This window comes from Muntiacus reevesi, chromosome 4 (assembly GCF_963930625.1).
Source record: "Muntiacus reevesi chromosome 4, mMunRee1.1, whole genome shotgun sequence".
Taxonomy (NCBI): domain Eukaryota; kingdom Metazoa; phylum Chordata; class Mammalia; order Artiodactyla; family Cervidae; genus Muntiacus; species Muntiacus reevesi.
Genome location: NC_089252.1, coordinates 35,353,197 through 35,377,348, shown reverse-complemented (window position 1 = coordinate 35,377,348; position 24,152 = coordinate 35,353,197). Strand labels below are relative to the sequence as shown.

Sequence of the window (24,152 nt, the reverse complement as noted above, 5' to 3'; positions counted from 1 at the left end):
GAGAAAAAGACATACAAATTTTATTGATGTTAATATTTTTATGTGCCCAGGAGGCCTCATGGGAAAGAAGTGAAAACTCAAAGTAGCAGTTAGAGCCTTAAGTACCACTTTAACAAAAGGTGATCAATTGTGGAGAAGGCACCAGACAGAGAAAAGAGAGTTCGGGCTTCTAGGAGCAGTAAATCCTGGGGATATGGGTGGGAACAGAACAGGTGATAAGGGCTATCTCAGTGAGGTGTGTTTAGGCAGACTCCTGTCGGTGCTGTTCTCCGTCTCTGCTGATAAGGTTCCCTCCTCTCCTCCCAGTACAGGTGACGCTTTGGGGCATCAGTGGGGATTTCAGAAAGGTCTTGTCTGGGGCTTCCCTGGTGGTCCAGTGGTTGGGAGTCCACCTGCCAATGCAGGGACATGGGTTCAATCCCTGGTCCGGGAGGCTCCCACATGTTGCAAGGCAACTAGGCTCGTGGCCACAGCTACTGAACCCGACCATCCTACAGCCTGTGCTCCACAACAAGAGAAGCCACCACATTGAGAAGCCCACTCACCGCAACTACAGAGAAGCCCCCACACGACACAACTAGGGAATGTCTGCATGTAGCAACGAAGACCCAGCGCAGCATAAAGAAATTTTTTTTTTTAAAGAAAGGTCTTATCTCTGTGGTTTCTCAACCGCCTTCAGCTCAGAATAATCAGTATGCCGAAGTGGTAGGTTTTGAGGTGGTCTGTCCTGATCCCCTTCACCTGAGGCTCATCCATGTTGTGGCATGGGTCACAACTTCCTTTTTACAGAGTAATTCACTTTTACAAAGTTGGGCCCCAGTTTTCCAATTGAGCAATGGCCAAGACAGTGAACTGATGTTCTAGGGCCCGCCTGTGACAAACGGATTTTTTCTCTTTTTTTGGTTTTCTGTCCTACCAATCAGTGAATAATTAAGTGAGCCTTTTATTGAAGTAGCAGTTTGCCAAAAGTAAATACTATGGAGGCTGTAGAGTTTGAAGCTGGAAGGGATTTCAGAACTATGTGAAGGAAAAGGGGTTCTGCACAAGCAGAAGAAGTACTTCCCGTCCAAGTCCACTGTGTCCACGGATGATCCAAAAGTTGGCCATTTGAAACTGTGTGCATGGACAAGATGGGCTAAGGAAGTGACTCTGATCCCCACGTCCCATCTAATGCGGACTGTCCACACTGGGAAAAGCACCCCCCGCCCCGCCACACGACAGTGAGTGAAGGAACCAGAGAGCCTTCCTCCAGGTTAAAGCACATCACCCACAGATCAGGATTCACACACACACACTACTCTATCTAGAGTAGATAACTAATAAGGACCTACGGCAAAGCACAGCATTCTACTCAACACTCTGCAATGGTCTATATGGGAAAAGAATCTAAAAAAGAGTGGATACGTGTACATGTATAACTGATTCACTTTGCTTTATAGCAGAAACGAAACCAACACTGTAAATCAACTATACTCCAATACAAATTTTTGTCACAATTCTCATCTTTTTCTGCTATATGACACATTTCTAGTTAGATCCCTCTGTGGAGAAATTAGTAACATGAAAGTAAAGAAATGCTGAATATTTTACTTGACTCCTTAGGTAGATCCATCTAAGTTTTAAAAGTCAAAAGGCTTGGGCAAATATATTTCTGAAATACAAAATGTACCTAATGGATCTCGAAGTCAGATTGATGAGCCCTGATTAAAACTGGATTATAGGGCTTCCCTAGTGATCTAGTGGTTACGAGTTCACCTCCCAATGCAGAGGACATGGGTTCGATCCCTGGTCTGGGAAGATTCTACATATTTCAGAGCAACTAAGCCCATGTGTCACAACTACTGAGTCGTTGCGCTTACAGCCCACGCTCCACAACAAGAGAAGCCACTGCAATAAGAAGTCCAAGCAACACAACTCAAGACTAGCCTCTGCTATCTGCAACCAGAGAAAGCCCATGTACAGCAATGAACACCCAGCACAGCCACCAAAAAAAAAATAATAGAATAAATAATAAATCAAATTACAATATAGCTTTATACATTTCTTAAATCGCAGCTCTTAGACCAAAGCAATGTGTTGAAAATGAAAGTGTATATATAGGAGATTGTCTCTTTCCTAAGATAAAGGAGATACCTGCTGTTGTTCAGTTGCTCAGTTGCCTCTGACTCTTTGCAACCCCATGGACTGCAGCACTCCAGGCTTCCCCGTCCTTCACCATCTCCCAGAGTTTGCTCAAACTCATGTCCATTGAGTCAGTGATTCCACCCAACCATCTCATCCTCTGTCATCCCCTTCTTCTCTTGCCTTCAATCTTTCCCAGCATCAGGGTCTTAACTAATGAATTGGCTCTATGCATCAGGTGGCCAAAGTACTGGAGCTTCAGATTCAGTATCAGTCCTTCCAATGAATATGCAGGACTGATTTCCTTTAGGATGGACTGGTTGGATCTCCTTGCAGTCCCAGGGACACTCAAGAGTCCTCTCTAACACCACAGTTCAAAAGCATCAATTCTTCAGTGCTCAGCCTTCTTTATGGTCCAACTCTCATATCCTACTGGAAAAACCATAGCTTTGACTATATGAACCTTTGTCAGCAAAATAATGTCTCTGCTTTTTAATATGCTGTCTAGGTTTGTCATAGCTTTTCTTCCAAAGAGCAAACGCTTTTTAATTTCTATTAATCACTGCAGTCACCATCTGCAGTGATTTTGGAGCCCGAGAAAATAAAGTCTGTCACTGTTTCCATTGTTTCCCCATCTGTTTGCCATGAAGTGATGGGACTGGATGCCATGATCTTCGTTTTTTGAATGCTGAGTTGGCCAGCTTTTTCATTCTCCTCTTTCACCTTCATCAAGAGGCTCTTTAGTTCTTCTTTGCTTTCTGCCATAAGAGTGGTGTCATCTGCATGTGTTAAGTGGCTTCAGTTGTGTCTGACTCTTTGTGACCCCATGGACTGTAGCCTGCCAAGCTCCTCTGTCCATGGGATTCTCCAGGCTCTTGGAGCGGGTTGTCACTCCCTTCTCCAGCGGATCTTCCCGACCCAGGGATCGGACCCAGGTCTCCTCCATCTCCTGCATTAGCAGGTGGGTTCTTTACCACTAGTGCCACCCAGGAAGCCCATCATCTGCATATCTGAGATTACTGATATTGATATTTGCTGGAGAAACCACAATTGTAAGCTGTTTCTTTTCCTGTTTCCTCTTGAAGTAATTTCCTTGGGTACTTAGGATGGCAAGTTAGATTTCAAACCCTAAAATCCTCTTTATTTTATGCTCTGATCATACAGGAAATAAGTAAAAGCTTTCCACAACTGATCGCCCTTTTTAACCCTGAGGACAGAAGACGTTCCTAAGACAAAGTCGACTGGAGCGATGTCCCGTGGCTCAGCCACCAGGCTGTCCCAGCTCAGCTGCAATCGACAGTGAAGCGTCACTTTCAGATTTCCTATAAGAGCGGGGGTGCTTTCTCTCAGAGCAGACTCTCACTGCTAAAGATGACATCATCTCCAAGTGCAGGGCGCGCCCAGCAGCATGAAATACAGCTTATACGTGTGTTCCAAGGAGTCCACATTCTTAGCTTTAACTTCTTCACTTGGGGAAATACACGACGGAACACAAGTCCACAGTTGGGTAGCGGCCAGCAAGTGTGGGGGGCCCCCAAGACCCAAGTGCAGCCCCAGCTTTCTGGAGGCTGAATAATCCAACATTAATGAAGGCCCACAATACCCTAAAGAAATTCTTTGGGGAGGGGCCAAGGCTGCAGCAGGCTGCTGTTCCCACTACAGCCTGTATGATTCCACTTCTCAAAGCCATATCCCATCCCCTGATTCCTGGAGTCAGGACCAGAGAGCAGCAGCCTCCACCCCATCCCTCCCCATGCGCACAGCCCCAGGTTCCCACGGTGTGGACACAAGAACAGCTGCAGCCTCAGCCTTTGGCGTGATGCTGGGCCCAAGGGTGATTTTCTGTGGTTCAGAAATCCAGATCTTTTGTCTCAGAGCCGCTGAACAACTCTTTTGATTATTTCCTCTTTTTTTTAAAGAGGAAGCATGATTTCCTCAAATTCTCCTGCAGAAGTCACAATAATTTCGAAAGCTTTTCTTCCATGTCCTTTGTCTTGTTTGGCAATCTCCCTCCCTCAGCTCTGGTCACTCTGCTTTCTCTTCTCTCTCGGCTTCCATGTCTGCCACCGCCCTTCACCTTGCAGCTGCCCATGAGGTATCCTCGGTCCATTCAGTCATCTGGCTCAATCAACCATGGATTGAAAGTATTCATGGAAGGGCTTCCCTGGTGGCTCAGTGGTAAAGAATCTGCCTGCTAAGGCAGGAGGCAGGGATTCCATCCCTGATCTGGGATGATCCCGCACGCCTTGGAGCAACAACTACAGAGCCTGTGCTCTAGAACCTGGGAGCTGAAACTGCTGAGTCCACGTGCTGCAGCTACTGAAGCCCGAATGCCCTAGAGCCTGTGCTCCACAACGAGAGAAGCCACCGCCATGAGAAGCCCATGCACCACAACTGGAGAGTAGCCCCGCTCACCGCAACTACAGAAAAGCCTGAACAGCAACAAAGACCCAGCGCAGCCAAAAATAAATAAGAATTTTTTAAGAAAGAAAGTATTCGTGGAAAAGAAAATTCCAGAAAGTTTCAAAAAAGCAAAACGAGTTTGTCATGCACCCAGCTACTGTAAGGACTTACATAGCATTTACGCTGTATTATGAGTTATCCAGACACAATTTAAAGTATACAGGAGGATGTGCATAGGTTCTAGGCAAATATTACACCATTTTACATAAAGGACTTGAGCATCTGTGGATTTTAGAATTGTGGGATGTCCCAGAACAAATCCCCTGTGGAGCCCAAAGGACCACTGTATTGCTTTTCCATTCAAAAGGGGAACTGGCTACAATACCCCATCTGTAGTCCATGTTGGGTCTTTGGATGAAGACCATGGATGGTGGCAAGCTCTTAAAGATGCCTCACCCGGAACTTGGTGGAAGTCACTTAGAAGCTCAGAAAATCCTAAGTCAGTAGGAGTTTCTCTGCAGATATAAAAACATTTTCTTTCTTTGGGCCAATTCATTTTCAGTTTAAAAAAATAATCTGGGAATTGAAAACAGGATCGCTTGTGTTTCTTTTCTAATTTATGACCACACTGTGGGGGAGAAGGACCAAATGTTACAACCTAGTTTCATATTTCTCACATCGTCCTAGGCAAGGCCAGTGCTATTTTATGATTTTCAAATCCACATTTAAGACAACGAGGTTGAGACATTCACAGGCGACTGCCCTCTGTTTAGAAGGAGAACTCTGCTTTGGAAGATGGTGCCACAACCAGCCCGCCTCCAGTCTGAAGGTGTAGATAAGTAGAGGGCCAGGGGTGAGCTAAGAAGGATTCTGCTTATTTGCTTTTAAATAGAAAGGGGTGATGGAGGCCATGGAGGAGAAAAAAGTGAGGAGGAACTTTACTCCAAGGAGACTTAGAGTGGCCAGTGGATTTTTAAGGTTGGAAACACCTGCCATGTCCGTCAAGCTGTTTGTGTTTCTATAGTCTTCACTGAATCTGCGTGCTCACGCTGGCTTGCAGAACTTGAGTTTTTCTTAAGAAATTTTAAAAAAATTAATTTATTTTTGGCTGCACTGGGTCTTAGTTACTTTGCAGGGGCTTTCTCTAGTTGCGGTGAGCAGGGGCTTCTCACTGCAGTGACTTCCCTTGTTGAGGAGCACAGGCTCAGCAGTTCTGGCGCACGGGCTTGGTGGCTCTGCAGCACGTGGGATCTTCCCGGACCAGGGATTGAACCCATCTCTTCTGTGTTGGCAGGCGGATTCTTATTCACTGCACCACCAGAGAAGTCCTTTCTTAAGGAATTTGAGAGTGTGATGTTTTTCTGAGAAAACCACCCCAGAACCCAAGTATGCAGGGGCTGTAGGATGATAGGGTGTAACAACCTAGAGAAATGCTTCGGGGCATCACGGTTCTTGTAAATTGAGGGGGGTGGGAGACAAATATACAGACTCTCAGGTGGTGGAGAGGGGCTGCAGCTTGCTGTCCATCGCTTTAAAATCATTTAAGAAAAATAACATAGATTGCATTATTTTGTTTTGTCTAAATAAAACAACTAAGATCTATGGTTTGAGTAGTAATTCTCATCCTCATGATAAGTCAGGCACTAGGCTGGCCCACCACCCAAGACGTCACTGCAATTTTTATGGCTAATAAAATACATCAGCGCGCTATTTTCAAGGAATTTCTGTCACAAAAATAAACTTTAAAATAATTCCCTATATTTTCAGTATTTAACTTTCTCAAAACACACTCTTATCTCTGATTACTGTACCCTCCTAATTACACCAAAGCATTCCTTAGAGCTGTGTTCATGAACCCTGGGCCAACCCGGCGGCTCAGTGATGAAGAGCCCGCCTGCAATGCAGGACACGCAGGTTTGATTCCTAAGTCAGGAAGATCCCCTGGAGAAGGGAATACCAACCCACTCCAGGATTCTTGCCTGGAGAATTCCAAGGACAGAGGAGCCTGGCGGGCTTCAGTCCATGAGAGTAAGACACGATTGAGTGACTCAACAACAACCGGAAGCCTCCCCAAATCAGAACTCCATCATACTTCACACAGAGAGGCAACGTAGACTTACACCTTGGTAAAAAGCTTTTAAAGCTCATGCTGAGATGACCAGCTCAGGAATCTAAATGACATCACACATTGTTCCTTTGGTTGATTTAACAGGAATCTATCCTATCACAACCCTTCGTTTTAGCTGCAAGCCACTGCATTTTCACTCATCTGTAACAATCATTTCACAGTCTGTGCATGCCACGATTTCCATTTTAAAAACACAAGCCATGGCCAGTTGTTTAAACTTATAGTCTCCGTGCCTGAAACATGAAAACCAAACTCAGCACATACGAGTCTTCACAATGGGAGGGAAAACAAGCTAAAAACTTTCTCTCCCCAAGAATGAAGCCTAATGCAAACCATGGGCTTTGGAGGACCGTAATGTGTCAGTGCAGGTTTATCAACTGTAAGAAACGCTCTGCTCTGGTGGGAAAGATGATAATGGCGGAAGCTGGGTATATGTGGGCGGCAGGGGAACACGAGAAATCTCCTTACTGTCCCCTCAGTTTTGCTGTAAACCTTAAACTGCTCCAAAAATATACAGTCTTAATAAAAGAAATAAATAAACACACATGCTTTCTCTTTCATCCATTCATTCAGTAAACATCCTCTGGGTGCCCACCAGGACCACACGATGGCTTTCCCTGAGTATCTACCATGGAACAATCATACGTACCAGGAGCCTACAGACGTCCATGACCCAGAGCAACAGGCACTGTTCTAGGGCATCTCAGCAGAGACCAGTCATATCAGACAAGATATATACAATTATTTTATTGTATTCACCATAAGGTAAAAATTTGTAGTAAGACTAACCCTCTGGGCTGCTTCTATAATAATAGACCCAACTGCCCACATGAAAGATTAGACTTGATTCCTGATCAAAGGTGATGAATAACGAGGTACTGATCCTTCTGTGAATAACGGCAATTCTGCCACAACCTCTAAAAGACAGTGCATAAAAACAAAAACTTCACCTTCTCTTACAAGATCAAAGCTATGGTTTTTCCAGTAGTCATATACAGATGTGAGAGTTGGACCATAAAGGCGGCTGAGTGCTGAAGAATTGACGCTTTTGAACTGTGGTGTTGGAGAAGACTCTTGAGAGTCCCTTGAACTCCAAGGAGAGCTAACCAGTCAATCCTAAAGGACATCAACCCTGAATATTCATTGGAAGGACTGATACTGAAGCTCCAATACTTTGGCCACCTCATGCGAAGAGCCAACTCACTGGAAAAGACCCCGATGCTGGTGAAGATTGAAGGCAAAAGAAGGGGGCGACAGAGGATGAGATGGTTGGATGGCATCATTGACCCAATGTACACGAGTTTGAGCAAACTCTGGAAGACAGTGAAGGAAAGGGAAGACTGATGTGCTGTAGTCCATAGGGTTGTGAAGAGCTGGACAAAACTGAGCGACTGAACAACACAAGTTATGGTCCTTTGTTGTTATTAAATTAATTCATTTTTAATTGGATGATAGTTGGTTTACAATACTGTGTTGGTTTCTGCCAAATATCAACATGAATCAGTCTAGGTATATGTATGTCTCCTCCCTCTTGAAACTCCCTCCCACTCCACCCCACCCCTCTATGTAAAATTAGATAGCCAATGGAAATTCGCTGTATCACGCAGGGAGCTCAAATTCGGTACTGTCTCTGGTACTGTCCTTTTTATCCCCACCATCGACAACGGACTAACATGCTCAGAGACAGCTCTTCATCCCAAAGCACAGAGAAGAGGCCTCCTGGCCATTCCGTCTCGGTCACTGCTCATCCCTCCACAGCCAGACCCACTTCTCCCACCACACCTGCTTCAGCTCCACCAGGGAACCCGGCCAGGCTCCCAACAGAGCCCCTCCCGCCCATCCTCTCGCTTCTCCAACCCATTCTGCACAAATTGCCAGATTAGCATTTGGAAGCTCTGCTGGTGTCCTTGACCTAAAATTCTCCATGGCGCCCCTTTGCCTAAATGATAGAGCCCACACTCTCAACCCCGGGTGACAGCTTGAACTCTGTCACCCCAAAAATATGTCAGAGTTCAAATCCCAGGACCTTGGAATGTGACTTTATTTGGAGGTGGTGGGCTTCCCTAGTGGTGCTAGTGATAAAGAACCCTCCTGCCCATGCAGGAAACCATAATAGATGCAGGTTCAATCCCTGGGTCAAGAAGATCCCCTAGAAGAGGGCATGGCAACCCACTCCAGCATTCTTGGCTGGAGAACCCCACGGACAGAAGAGCCTGGCGGGCTATAGTCCACAGGGCTGCAAAGAGCTGGACACGACTGAAGCCACTTACTATGCATTCAGGGGCTTTACAGAGGTGAGCAAGTTAACATGAGGGCGTCAGGGTGGGGGGCCCTAATCCAGGATGACTGATGTCCTCATACACAGGGCGCATCGGGACAGACACTCAGGGATTCCATGACCATCTACACACCAAGGGGACAGGCCCGGAACAGACCTGCCCCGCCCACGGCTCACTCCTCCCTTCTGTCCTCCTCTCGGGCCCCGCTACCGTCCTCCCTGGGCTGCGCTGGTGTCCTCTGACGTCTGCATCTATTTTTCAGCTCGAACCTTCCTTCAAAGCCCCGTGAGAACGTCACCACCTGCAAACAAGCTCGCGGATTCCTCCCGGCTGGAAACAATTTCCTCCGCCGCTGAACATCCTCCGCAGTTTGTGCCTCTCTTATTGCAGGCCTCATACCTATCTTTTGCTTCTGTTTATATCTCACTTCACCTACTGGCCGTGAACGTCTGGAGAGCTAGAGAGAAGTCAGGTTCCTTGCTGTATCCCCAATGGGGCCTAGACCTGGGCCAAATGGAGACCAGGCACAAAAATATTTTTTTAATGAAACCAAGGAACTAAGAGTCTTCAAATAATACGTCTACTTAACCCTACCGAGCTTCGTGCCAATTCAAAATGGTGTATGCTAATTAGGCAGCCTCAATCCAACTTTCCCCAGGGCGAAATGTGCCGTATGTTTCTCTACTCCATTATGGTTTCATCCAGTGTTCTACATCTGTTATGTATTTACCGTCTCAACTGGTCTTCGGAAAAATCAGAGTTGTAACCTTACTATCAGCATAAATGAGTTTCCACACTGTATTTTACCATGAGTTCTCAGCTTCAAAACAACCAGACACAAACGGTGGTGGACACATGCAAAGGAATACTACTCGACAGTAAAAAGTAATCAACCAGTGATCCAGAGCACAACACGGATGTGCCTTAAAATAACCAAGCTGAATGAAAAAACCTTATGTATGAGCACAGATCATATGAGTAGTGACATAAATATCTAGAGAATACAAACCCATCAGCAGTTGCCTGGGGAGGAAGTGTGTGTTGGGGGGAGAAACTGGAGGGAAGGATTACAAGGGGTGTGAGGTCACTCTTGGGGGTGATGGAGGCGTTCAACATCCTGATTGTGATATTGGTTTCACAGGTACATATACATGTTAAATCATACAACTTTAAATACGTACAGTTTATATAAATTACACCTCAGTATAGCTGTTTGTGTGCTTTGCATATAGCATACATATATTATATACATATATTTTATATACTATATACACTTTATATATATTTATGCACTTGAGTATTTTAAAATCTCATCAGCAAATAAGAAATTTGCTTGAAAGCAAATTGCCAGTCTTGACTATCCAATTACAAATCTCAGTTAGGAAAAAGCCAAAATCAGCATTATTAAGTCTTTTTCAGAGTTTCAAAATGAGGATTTAACTAGTTTTGTTGTTTTTAATGTATCAGATTACTTTACAAACACACAACCAATTGCTTTATTTCTCCTGGGAACTCAGCCCTAATATCTATTTCTGTACTTTTGAAAGCTGTTGTTGTTCAGTTGCTAAGTCATGTCTGACTCTTCGCGAACCCATGGACTGCAGCACGCCAGGCTCCTCTGTCCTCTACCATCTCCCAGAGTTTGCTCAGATTCATGTCCATTGAGTTAATGATGCTATCTAACCATCTCATTCTCTGCCGCCCCCTTCTCCTTTAGCCCTCAATCTTTCCCAGCATCAGAGTCTTTTCCAGTGAGTCAACTCTTTGCATCAGGTGGCATGGACCAATGATTAGGGAAAACAGTCAAAACAGAATTTTCTTTTTTATCTTCAAATTGCCATTTTGTGTAAAATAACACAAAATGTCAAAGACATAAATGAGCGTTTAAAAATACGACAAAGAGTGACTCCTCGTTGGGACTGTTCTTTCCCAGTGTGGACTCTGCCAAGGAGGCCTCCGCGGGCACCTTGCAATTTTATTCTGGACATGAGCCGTGAATGGTGTTTCTGCCTTCCCTCCCTCCTGCTCTGCCAGTGAGCAAGGAATCTGCGTTTCATCTCACTAGTTGTTTTTTTGCCATGATGCAACCGAACGACTCCCAGATACCTTGAGAGTGGCCAGAAGATGATGCAATGTGTGGGGATGAGAACGGGCACATGGTTTATCATGATGGGGCCAGGCCCTGACCCTGGGCTGTGGTCCTGGAACGCTGCTGCTCCAGCAGATAACAGCTGGGGCATCTCCAGGGTGGGCCACCTGGTGTATACGTCAGGCATGAGCACCATCAGGACAGCGGCTTCTGGAATGTTCAACGCATCCAGAGGGGCTTGTGATGCCTCCCTCCCTGCCCGGGGCCCTCATTCCCCCCAACCACCCCCACCCTCGCTTGTCAGAGCTCTTAGGGCTGAAACTGCCTAGAGCCAGGGAACCACTTTACTGGTGAAAAGATCCCTCGCAAAGGGCTGGATTGTGCAACCAGCCCCCACCCTGAGTTCTGTTGCAATCTCCACCACAGCTTTTGGGCTCCACTTTCAAGATACACGGAAAAGTTTCAGTTAGCAGAAAACAAGTGGCATTTTCACCACCACGGTTTAGGGAGAAAAAAATCTAGGCCCTTATATGATGATCCTTTAACAGCATCTGTGCTGCGCAGACGCAGGCAAGCAGCTGGAAGCAGGAGGGAATTCTCTAGCACCTCATAATGAGCTGCGAGCAAATCTCGGCAAAAATAACCTAATGAGGCCCACACAGACAATCACAAAAGTGGGAGAAGATGGGAGAAGTCAGGGAAAAGTTGAGACGTCTCACAGCCAATTCCCTTTCATCAAAATTATCAGCTTGAGAAGACTTCATCTAAATACGCATCTCAAATTTCTTTTAACTAAATGCTCAGGAAAACGTACTACCCTGAAAGGCTGATGCTGCAAAGAATAATTTTTAGGCGTATTCCATAATCTTCTAATATTTTTTTAGGTGGGGGTAAAAAAAAGAAAAGAGCAGCTGGATCTTGACACACCCATAGAAGTCTGCTTCTCCAGCATTTTCAAACCAGGAATTTGGTTAGTTGGAAAACTCCCTACTTTTTTTCAGCACCCATCACCACTTTAAAACAGGAAGGAAGGAAGAAAACTTGTTGGTGAGCTTCGTTTTAATAATTTCATTAGTTTTCCTCCCATGTGAATTGCCATCATATTGAAAATCACTCTGTTCCTCTCCAGATCCTCCCAGGAAAATCATTTATCAGGCAAAGTCACGCTTGTGTCATTTTATCAAGTGGGTCATTGTTAAGTCCAGAAAACTGCTTCATCAAGCGCGGAAGCAGTTAATTCTGGGCAGTGAAACAGTCCTGTAGCCAACAATAAATCAGAACATTTGGGTGACAGTCTGAAAGTCATCTGAACACTGGCAGTCTGTCAGTTTTTGGTTTTAGAAAACAGTATGTAAAACAGCAGCTCACTGTCATGCACGGTACCTGCCTCATTATTCACTCAGTAAACACGAGTAACATCTTAATATTCCCAACATGAAGAAGAGGATTTTTTTTTCTTAGAGCAGAGCATTAAAACAGCGTGTTCTTGGCTGGATGAAACACGACTGGAGCTCAGTGAAGGCAACCTGGAACACTCAGCTGCCTCCTCTCTGTGACCCGCCGCAGGCATCCAAACACCTGCAGAGGTAGGAACCAACATCCACAGCAACTGGAGCACTTATTGATTTTTATTTTTTCAAACTTTTGGCCACGCCACGTGGGATCTTAGTTCTCTGACCAGGGATCAAACTCGTACCCCCTACAGTGGAAGCTCAGAGTCCTAAGCCCTGGACCCCCAGGGAAGCCCCAAAGCACTTATTTTAAATTGACTGTAATCTCTCCTGTGCTTTTTCCCAAAAAAACTCCATGACTGCTCTGCTTCCAAAGCAACCTCTGGGTTTAACTTCATGTTTACAAATTGATTGAAATGATTTTATTTTCTTAATTGTCATCTTAGGCCACTGCATGTCTTTATTTCATTCTTTAGCACCCCCAGCCTTTCTCTAACTTGTCAGAGAAGTCAGAGCCTTTAAAGAGGAGACCACCTGAGAGGTGACAGACAGCTCCAAACGGGGAGAACAAGCTGTGTCTATTAGACATTGCTGGTGACTGTACCTCACAGCTGTCACTAACCCCGTGGTGCTGAGGAAAGCGCATCTCAGAGAGGTTGAGTGACTAGCCTGAAGTCACACAGCTCCGTAGTGGCAGAGCAGAGGCCAGAGGTTGCATCTTCCATCTCCTCTTCCAGAAGCACTGGCCACACCCAGCCAGCCTCGAGGGATTACGTGAGGGGCCCGCTGACCTGTCCCCACCCCACCCTGCCACGTCTCCCCTTTTCTGGCCTCATCAGAATTCTAATTCATTGACCAAGTATTGGTGGAATCACAGATCCATGGAGGAAGACTAGTTAACGGGAATTAAATGAGGCTTCACAAAAAGCCAACTGTTTTCCTTAAAGCCACAACCTCTGTGTGTATTCTATTCATTTTTCTCCAAGATAAGAAAGGTGGAAAGTGTAGCCCGTAAGTACAAAATTCTTCTTCCAAGACCCCAGTCTCTTCCCTGCTTAATCTGCTGGCTGACCTCGTGATGAGAATAAAATAAAATGACGAACGTGAAAATGTTTTTGGAACACCAAACGGCTCTACAAACATAACATCGTATCTACCGGGAACAAAGGAAAAGAGCGAGGCCGCTTGTAAGGAAGGTCTGAGGCTCGTGGGGAAGCCCCAGAGGCTGGTGAGGATGGGGCCCGGAAGAGGGGGATGCAGCAGGGGCCAGGCACAGCTCTGGGTACCTCTGCGCAGGTGCTCCTGGGGCTGGACTTGGGTCCCTCGTGATAACAAGGTCCCTCCTCGTACCAAGGAGGAGGGCTCGTCACAGCCGATGGACCTCAAGACGTTGGTTAAAAAACTGAATGAAGGACTTCCCAGGTGGTCCAGGGGATTCTTATCCTGCCTTGCAATGCAGTGGATATGGGTTCGATCCCTGGCCCAGTGTCCCACATGCCGAGGGGCAACTAAGCCCATGCGCCACAGCCACCGAGCCAAAGCTCTAGGGTCTCTGCTCCGCAAAAAGAGAAGCCACCGCAATGGAAAGCTCTCGCACTGCAACTAGAGAAAGGCCACATGCAGCAACAAAGACCCAGCACAGCCAAAAATCAGGAAATCTTGCGGGGGGGGGGAAACCCAGAAAGAAGAAACATTCCCCCAGAGCTGTCTACACAAAAGGCACAGTTTGAATTGAAAGCAATTCTGTTTCTGGAGATGTGAAAAACGTAGAAGTGGCTCTACAAGTCTCATTTTTTTCCCCCCAACTCTCAAGGGCTTTTTTTTTTTTTTTTTTCTCAAGCTGTTCCTGGCTGAAACTGCTCCCTAATAGAAAACTTTCCTTCCAAATGAATGATCATCTGCTCCCCCTAGAATCTAAGGATTAGAGGAGTTCTGGAAACTCAGCACTAACACTCACACCTGGGGGAAATTCAAAAATTCTGCATCTGTGTTATCACAGCAGCGCAGGCTCCTAGAGTGGGCCCCTGTCCCAGCCGCCGAGTTTTTTGGGTTTTTTTTTAAAGAGCTAATAGGAAAAATTTCACCAAAATTCTACACACCCAAGGAGAGGGTAGGGGATGGGCTGGGTGGATGCTGACAAACCCCAGTCAGTTTTGCAGTGTCAGATGGCAGTGAATAGAGGGGAATAACCCTGCCTTACGTTTGGGGTCCTCCCTGTCCTCACCAGCGAGGCAGCTGCTCTGCACATGGGACACCCCCAAACGCCTCAAATACTAACAGCACTCAGCTGAGCCCAGCTGAGTGGGAGGTGATGGAACTCTCTAGAATCACTGCCATGAGGCATGAATGATGCATGAAAGGAACAATGCCCAGTCCAGCCAGGAGAAGAAAGACAGTGCTGTTTTCCACCAGCGGTGCACACAGCATGGCCAACCCGCGTCGGGCGGGTGGTGGGCTCTGCGAGAGCTCAGACCCTCACTATCCCCTCCCATCACACTGGGGCTGCCAGGGTCATCGCATCACACATGGAGGCACACTCACGCACGCATACCACACACACTCTTGGGCGCTCATCACTGAGTGTGGGTTTAGACAGCAAGCGGGTGTGTGGGTGTGGGGTGGGAAGAGCCTAAGACTTAGAAATAACAGAGCTGGACTTGTTCCCAGGCGCCACTACTTCCTGACTCCATGCCCTCCTGTGAAAGGGGGATAACGCCCAGGGACTGCAGTACAGACGGAAGATAATGAACATAAAAGGATTCATCCTCTTACAAGAATGTGCTCCAAGAAGAGCGTCTCGTGAAATCAGTCCTGGACACTGTACCAAGCCTGCCAAGACCGTCAACCTGCCTGGTCCCCACCCTACAGAAAGAATTCCAAGTCTCCCACATTCCTGTCTCCCAAAACAAGTCTCTCAAACTGGTCCAGGACCAGACAGATGCTCTTCATGTGGAGATGTCCTGCAGAGACCCCAGACTCAGGTGCGGATCTGCTGGGACCATCCTAAGTGCGGGTGTGTGTATGCATGTGCCAACAGTGACCATCTACCAAACAGGCTGAACTGCTAAAGGCTTTTACAGTGAATCAGAAAACTCTGCAATACCATGAAATTTTAGAAGATTTATGCCTTTCTTAACATGAACGTGTAAAGTTGAACAATGATCTCAGAGCAGGAAATGGTCCTTAGACCCATCTTCAGAATTCAGAATAAATGATCAATCGCTACCGCCCAGCTTTTATGCTGCTTTAGAGTCCACAGTAGCTGCCCTTCCCTCCTCACCGGATAATCAGCACCAGATAACTTCTCTTTTCTCCTCCCCGGGTCAGATCAGCCACCCTCAGGAATTAGCTAAAGGAAGGCAGCAGTGTCTGTGGACGCGGTCCTGTGCCTTGGAGACCCGGACCCCTCCTCACAGAGTGCAGCAGAGACAGACCCACAGAGAGAGCCCTGATTTCAAATTCCTAGTGACACAGACGTATTCATAGCAATTAACCATTCTCCGTACACAAGAATGGCATCACCACTTCACAAGTATTGGGACATGAGCTTCGAATGGTTTTTCTGGAAGCACACTTTTGACTCTATCCCCAGTGACAAGTCTCAGGGTGGTGGCTGAGCCCAGGGGGACTGGGGTGGTTTTCCAGAAGTCTCAAGCTCCACCAGTCTGGCCTCCCTAATAGCATCTTTTCAACCACCAGCCTAACAAACCAAACAAAGGAAGCAAACTGGCCAGTGTTTTCATAAAATAAGAGCCAAACTGCACAGCATGGTACACAGCGTGAAAAATGATGTAGTCCACTAAATCCTTGCAAATGATGCCCAGGAAAGAGAGTGAAGCACACAGGCGTAAGCACACAGGCGTGAACACACAGGCACATGCTCGTATGCGGACCAACAATGCTCACTCACTTTTATGTGGGAATTGCCTTCCAAGAAAGAAGGTGGAAATCTTCTCAGTAGTTGAGTACTCTACAAGTACTAAAGTGGTTTTTGTTTGTTTGGGTTTTTTTTTTTTTTTTTTTTGCTTTTGTTTAGTCAGTAAGCCGAGTCTGACTCTTTTGCGACACCATAGACTACAGTCCACCAGGTTCCTCTGTCCATGGAATTTTCCAGGCAAGAATACTGGAGTGGGTTGCCATTTCCTTCTCCAGGGCATCTTCCCAGTCCAGGGATCGAACCCACATCTCCTGCACTGGTAGGCAGGTTCTTAACCAATGAGCCACCAGGGAAGCCACTGAAGACTCTCTCTCATGTTCCAGGGACAGAGGCCTGTCCACAAAGGCCAGGTCTCCTGGCAGCGCTGCCACTACCCTGTCATATGGCCACAGGAAAGTCAGGGACTTCTTGCCTCAAGTCTTCACCAATAAAAATGGGGACAACAGTATTCATTTTGAAGGACTGAAGCAAGCATTAAACTAATGTATGGACTAAACAACCCTGACACAGCGTTCTCTACAGCGTCAGGAAAGCACTTACTCAAGACACCCATGTATCATACAAAAACCCTCTCTACTTCCAGTTTCACATGAACGATACCCAAATTCACAATCTGGAATCAAAGCCTCTCTGTACATGCAAACAGAACATCGGCTAAACCTCCTGGAAGCCCACCTGTGCCAAGTCCCCAGCGCCCGTGGCATCTGAGCGTCCAGCTCAGAAGTCCTCCTATTGCAGGAGTTACTTCCCCATTGAACCCTGTCTCCCTCTGACTTCCCTCAGTCTCAGCGCAAATTCAGTCTCTCCCTTCGGCTTTTTCACTTCTGTCCTAAAACCTGCTGAGTCTTCCAAGTAGCTCTTCATCTGCTTCAAAGTTTGAAAGCGTTCAGTTGCTCAGTCATATCTGACTCTGCGAGGACTACATGGACTGTAGCCCACCAGGCTCCTCTGTCCATGGGGATTCTCCAGGAAAGAACACTGGAGGGTGGGGAGCCATGCCCTCCTCCAGGGGACCTTCCCAACCCAGGGATTGAACCCTGGTATCCCGCGTTGCAAGCGGATTCTTCACTGTCTGAGCCACCAGGCCTCACCTGCTTAACTACTAGCAATTCCCTTTTCCCATGAAAACCCTTGAAACACATGAGACTCTTGGGTAAAGGGTTTTCTTCAGGACCACGCCCTGCATCTCACACAAGTTACAAGGCCTACCCCCCTCCCTGCCCTCGAACTGTCTCCTGCATTAGCAGAAGGCCTATCCCCCCTCCCCCTGCTGCCCCAGAGCCCTGGCCTTTCTGGACCCCTCCACCTCCTGGGCTTCTCCTCTCCAGCTCTCTGAGATGCCACTTCCTCCGCCAAGGTCTTGGCTTTGCTCTCTCTCCTCCTCCCTCCATTCCCTCCGCCACCTCTAACAGCTCAGTTCTGCTCCGACTCTTGTTAAGTCCGCACAGCTCCTACCTGCTCTTCCCACGATGCTCGACAGTCACCAGTGGCTAAACCGCGCTCCTCACTCAAGCCTGTCGCCAGCCTCCAGGCCCACCTGTCCCATGCCACCCAGAAAGCCCCCTCTCCATAACTCCAGGCTGAGTTTCCCAAGAACCTTCACTTCCACGGGTCTCAGGTCCTAAGGATCAAATCATGAAGAACTGACAACACCTGTGAATTGTGGGCAGCATCTCGGGCTCCTGGGCTCATCAGAAACACCTGCGAAATGCCGTGCTCCACGCCCCGTGCAACCAGAGACACAGGCGTCAGAAGAACACTGTGCCCTCTGACGGGCTACCCAACTGAGTGTGACAGCCAGCAATTCAGTGTCAAACCGATGCTCTGCGTACAGCAGTGGGGAGTCTTAAGTTTTTTTGTTTTGGTGGTGGGAGGGTGGTTTTTTGGCTTTTAATAGGACTTATGCCTTCCCTGGTTTGATCCCTGGGTGGGTAAGATCCCCTGGAGGAGGGCATGATGATACACTCCAGCATTCTTGCCTGGAGAATCCCATGGACAGAGAAGTCTGGCGGGCTATAGTCCATGGGGTTGCACAGAGTCGGATAGGACTCAAGCGACCTAGCACACACGCATCCCTTCCTTGATTCAGTCCTCACCATACCCCGCCTGTGATGATCCCACTTATAGCCTGAAGCTCACCCCCCACTGCCTTCTGGAATAAGGTTTCCTGCAGCACAAGTTCCAGTCTGTCCCTTCGCTATGCCAGAGACAGACCCGCCTACTGGCTACTCTTTGCTGTAAAGACAACTGTGGTCTAAGACAAACAACTTATTCTTAGGGGAAAACAATTAATTTCAACCATCCCATGTGTCGGCTACAGCCATTTATTCACATCAGCTCCCCCTCTGATATCTGACTTAACAGAAAAACACAAAGACTCTCCAGATGACAACTGAATGGGGGTGATGTATGTTACAAAATCTGTACTTTGCTGCTTCGCTTCCTCCTTGTTGTTTTTTTTTTTTTCCGATACAGTGAAATCTTTATGAGCAAAAAGATTAATCCTTTTCCTCCTCTTTAAGGACCATTCTCTCCTGACAACCACTTAGCTGAATCCCCCAAATCTAACTTGAAAAAACAACAACCGCACACTTTCAAGCGGGTTGTTTCTGGGGACTTTTGGTTTAGAGATCCACAACACCTGGAAGAGGTCAGTTTTATGGGGACATTTGGACAAAACGCCTGATTTAGAACACTGGATAGAACAAACCTCTCAGCTAACCCTACACATAAGAGTTCTTAGCAGTATACATTTTGGAATCTTCTCCGTGCCCCAGAACACACAATATGGATCTAATTAGGTCCAGCTGCCTTATGTTAGTAATAAAATTGAAAGAAAAAGAGAGGGAGAGAGAATGGGGGTGGGGGGCTTTGTTCGTCCCCTCCTCTGCCCGGCGATCGACCGCAAGGCAGGCGCGTCCCGGACGCTCACTCCAGACCCGAATACCCCGGAGAGCCTAGTACCCCGCTCAGCGCTCAGACTTTTCAGCGGCTGACTTTTCATCCGCTGGGAGAGATTTTCTGAGCCGCTGGAGCCCAGAGACCCGACCCACCCCTGCCCCCACCTCGGCCCGGCGCGCCCCGCCCGCCCCTCGGCTCCACGACTTACGCGAGCGCAGACGGACAGGGCTTCTGGTTCCAGCCACAGTTGTACTGAGCTTGGATAAAAGTCTCGCTTCCCTCGAGCACCGAGCAGCTGACGTTCTTGTTCACGATGTAGGCGCACCAGTTCCTGGGGTGAAGGAGATTAGGGAAGAGGGCGCGGCGTAAACCCGGAGAACAATGAGGCGGGGGAGAGAGGGAACGAGCCTTCAGGGCGACCGATCGAGCGAGGGTAGGGGAGTCGTGGTCCCCACGGAGGCGGGAGGCTAACCAGCCGACATGTGGACGGTGCGCGGGTGCACCTTTGGAGAGCAGGCACCTTAATCCGACAAAAGACGGACAGAAGGGCCCCCCTGCCCACGTCCCAGGGGCCCCAGTCATTCCCGGGGAGTTTCCTGATAGCCCTGCCCTGCGGGGCTCTCCCTGCGCCCCACGGTTCGGAACGCAGCACCGCTGGGGGCGCGGGCGAGGTCGCCCGGGACGCCCCGCTCCGGCCGAGAAGCGCGCTCCACCACGGAGGAGGCGCCGCCCCGGCAGCCAGAGGGGGACCCCGGCTGCGGCTCCTCGCCTCTGCCGGGCAGAGTGGGGTCCTGCGGAGGGCGGGAAGGGGTGGGTGGGAGCCCACGGCTCCCGGCCGTCCTGGGGACGAGCAGAGGCCGCGCACTTACTTGTTCCTGGCGCTGGGCCGCGCGGGGTGCCCGGGCTGCGGACTGGCGTGGCACAGCCCCGCGCCGCCTAGGGCCAGCAGTGCCAGCGCCCAGCGCCAGGGCGCGTGGGGCCGGGGCCGTGTCGGCGGCCACATTCTGCGCGCGGCGGGCGCGCTCCGCCGGCGGGATCTGGAGCGCGGGTCGGACTAGAGCCGGGAGGCTGCGGGAGGCCGGGGCGCGGCCGGAGAAGGCAGGAGGCTCGGGCGCTGCGCGGCGCCCTTACCCGCGCTGCGCGGCCGCCCCCTCCGGCTTCTCGCTCCCACTTCTCCTTTCCACTTCGTGCGCCCGCGCTTCTCCTCGGTCCCTCAATGACGCACAGGTTCCCCCGGGTGCCGCCCTTTTTATTTCACTTCCCTCCCCGGAACGTGACTCTCCCTCCGCCGCATCTGTCTCCCGTCCTCTTGCTTCTCGGCAGGGGGTTTGGGGTGAAAGGGCTATAGGCTTTGGGAGAAGGGTCTCTGTTACAGAATTTCCAATTACTCATTCCTTTGGTCTCTTCCCAGAAGCCGGGCGACTCCGCCTCCCACCTTCCAGCGGGCGCGCCCGGCCCCTCGGGAAGGGCCGCCGTCGGCGAGTCCGGCGGGGCTCACGTCGTGCCCGGGGCCGGCTTCCCAGGGCTAACGAGGGACATCTTTATCAGTCCTTCGCTCGATTTGACTCGGGTTTCCTCCTCTGGCAAGACGCGGCCATTCCTCCGCACTTGAACTTCGGCGACTTTAGGAGGAATGAACACGGGTCCTCTTTTTCTTACGCATCCATTAAACAGTTTCCAAGTCAACATGCCAGGCAGCGGGGGATGAGGAAAGACAGCTCCACCACTTCCGAGCAGCTTCTTGAAGCACAGTATCAGACTCTAATACACTCCACTAATTTCCAAAAGGTAGTCCCACAGCCTCTGCTTCTGAGGTCCCATTCTGAACTGTTAAAAATTATTATTAAAGACATTTACTCCACAATAATCACCTTTTCTTCAAAACAGTTCAGACACTGCTAGACATTTGTCTTTCACGTGCTTGCATATTTTATGCCTTTTTTTTTTTTTTGCAATTTCCTGTTTTTTTCAAAATAAAAGATTATATAATGAACATTTCCATAGGTCTTAAATATTTCTTTAAATATACAATTTAGTCACTGTATAATATTCCATTTTATTTCTATTTTTGAGTTACACCAATCTCTACCAGGGCTTCCCAGGTGACTCGGTTGGTAAACAATCCTCCTGCAATGCAGGAGAGTCAGGCAGACCCCGCTTTGATCCCCGGGTCAGGAAGGTCTCCTGGAGGAGGGCATGGCAATCCACTCCAGTATTCTTGCCTGGAGAATCTCAAGGACAGAGGAGCCTTGCAGGCTACAGTCCACAGCGTCAAAAAAGAGTTGGACACGACTGAGTAACTGAGCATGCACGCTTGCACGGTATCTCTACAAATTTCTTTTGGGAGGAAGCAACTTCGCAGAAGAATTGGCCATGAATTGTGATGGGAATCATAAAACTTTGTTCCTTACGGTAACTAAGTGAAGCCAGTGGGCCCATTTTATTTCTGATATGCTTTGATGGTGTTATTGGGCCTTTTGATTTGCAAATAGGAGAAAGAAAACTCCCTAAGTAGAAACTTCTCAAGAGCCAAGAAGAAAAATATACCGTGTAAGGACATAGTCTGTCCATGAACTCTGTAAATGGGAGATCTTGCAAATAATGAACCGCTATCATCCAAGGCTTCAAAAGAGCCACCCTGAGGGGAAAATAACAGAAAGGGATGAAAAGCTGCCTTGCGTAACTCAATCTCTAATTTCTGTGGGGTTCTCTCTTTCCCGTCCTCACACCGTTTTTGTCCATAAAGTGTCACAGGGACGAAGCACCACACAAAAATAAAAGAGAGGGACAGAAGAGGGGGAAAATGGAGGAAACACACCATTTGTGTATATCTACATCTGACAGCTATCAAACCACAACTTCTCTTCAATACCCGTAATTCTTAAGCTTGGCAATGAGTCAGACTGATCATCGCATCCAACTGTTTCATTGAATCAAAGTTATGCCAGGAAGCTGTCTTCTAGTACAAAAGTCGGAGGACCAACTTCTCATTGAGGTGACTACTACACTATATTTAATCAGTTATAAATGGCACTTATCGGTAAATAAATGTAATCTGAGCATCTGTTACACTGCAAGGCCCCATGCAAAAGTAATGAGGAGTCACAGGTAAGCCCAGATAGATGTGGGCTCTGTGTTAGCAGAACGTCCAGCCCTTCCTGTGCAATGAAAGATGTGATGTTTCTGATATGCATCAGATAAGGGAGCCAGTATGTGTCCCACATGTCTTCCTAGACACATCCCTATAGGCATCCAGTGTGGGGCTGCTCTGGGAAGAAGGAAGGCTTGAGGCCAAGATCCCAAAAGATCCTTTTCTCTTTCTTGTCTCCAGTCAGAGGAAGGGACCCTTCAGACTCAGGAAAGAGAGAGAGCCTTCCAGAAGAAGCAAGGCAGAGGAGGCTTCCTGGGGATAGAGAGCTTACGCACCTCAAGAAACAGTCTTGGGACTTCCCTGCTGGTCCAGTGGTTAAGAATGTGCCTTGCAATGCAGGGGACACCGGTTTGACCCCTGGTCAGGGAACTAAGATCCCACGTGGTGAGGAGCAACCAAGCCAGTGCACCGTAACTAGAGAGTATATGTCCACAAAGAAATATCCCACACGATGCATTTAGTTGGTGCTGCCACTAAGACCCGATGAAGCCAAATAAATAAGTATTTTTTTAAAAGAATAGAAAACAGTCTAGGGGCTTTCCCTGTGGTCCAGTGGCTAAGACTCCACACTCCCAAGGGGGCCCAGGTTTGATCTCTGGTCAGGGAACTAGATCCAGCATGATGTAACTAAGAGCTCACATGCAACATAGATTGAAGATCCCCTGTGCCTCAACTAAGACCCCGCACAGAGAAAGAGAGAGAGAAAAGAAAGAAAGGGTCTAAGTGGGCAGATCACTTGGTCCCAGCCATGAGCAGTAAAGTGGACATGATTAGCAGAATGCTGCAAGTGTGAATTCTTTCTAAGCCGCCAACTTCCTCAAATAAGCACTGGAAAACTGTCAGTTTCCTATCACAAGCTGAAGTCATTTCTTCTGCTTTTAAAACAAAAGTGCCCCATAGTGATTTATATTCTTGATTGCATCAGCGACTTACTGAACCGAACTTGGGTCTGCTCGCCCAACGAGCAGCAAAGCCAATCTACTGATACTGGGTTGTGGCGAAGAAGTGTTAGTTGTTCAGTCATATCCGACTCTTTTGCAACCCCATGGACTGTAGCCCAACAGGCTCCTCTGTCCATGGAATTCTCCAGGCAAGAGAACTGGAATGGGTTGCCATTTCCTTTCTCCAGGGGATCTTTCCAACCCAGGGATCAAACCTGGGTCTCCTGCATTGCTGGCAGATTCTTTACCATCTGAACCATAAAAGTATACTGCATTTAGTGCAGAGTCGAGCAATGAGAACAGGCAGCTCATGCTTAAAAGACCTGAACTCCCCTTTGGCTCTCAGGCAAGGGTTTTAAAAGCAACGTTTGGGATGAGAGTTATAGGATGTGTGCTCAGTTCGCGGACTTTCTTCTAGTTGGTTGGTGATGACGTAACAGGGTGATGCATCAGGAATGTCAATCTTCTGGTTCCAACCAGAGGGGGGTCTACGTGCTTATGGTCAGCATCCTCCGCCTGGGTGTGTATATGGGGGTCTTAGTTTCTACAGAACAACTCAAAGACACCTTGTGTACATCCCTTGAGGAGGAACTTCAGACTCAGTGTTATCACTCAACCATTGTCTAAGCTATCATTACTTTTCTCGCTTGGTGGCTTTGCCTTTGTTTCTGCATTCCCTCACTCATCTAATTAGTAACTGCTCAAGTCTGCTCTTGGAACTCAGGCAAGGCCTTTTTCTGCCTTTTTCTAT

At 48.1% G+C, this 24,152-nt stretch overlaps 1 protein-coding gene across 2 annotated transcripts in view; it reads right to left on the bottom strand.

Annotated features, from left to right (window-relative positions):
* The window catches only part of EMILIN2 (elastin microfibril interfacer 2), a 56,083-nt gene extending 35,535 nt beyond the window's left edge, over nt 1-20,548 (bottom strand). Inside the window, exons 1-2 of one of the 2 annotated variants that reach the window (XM_065932517.1) lie at nt 20,179-20,548; nt 19,518-19,640 (exon numbers count right to left, since the gene is read on the bottom strand). In XM_065932517.1, coding sequence (XP_065788589.1) covers nt 19,518-19,640; nt 20,179-20,312 — 257 coding nt within the window. In that variant the 5' untranslated portion in view covers nt 20,313-20,548. The remainder of the gene's footprint in view (nt 1-19,517; nt 19,641-20,178) is intronic. The other variant, XM_065932516.1, reaches the window with a different exon arrangement.
* Nucleotides 20,549-24,152: the final 3,604 nt, after the last annotated feature.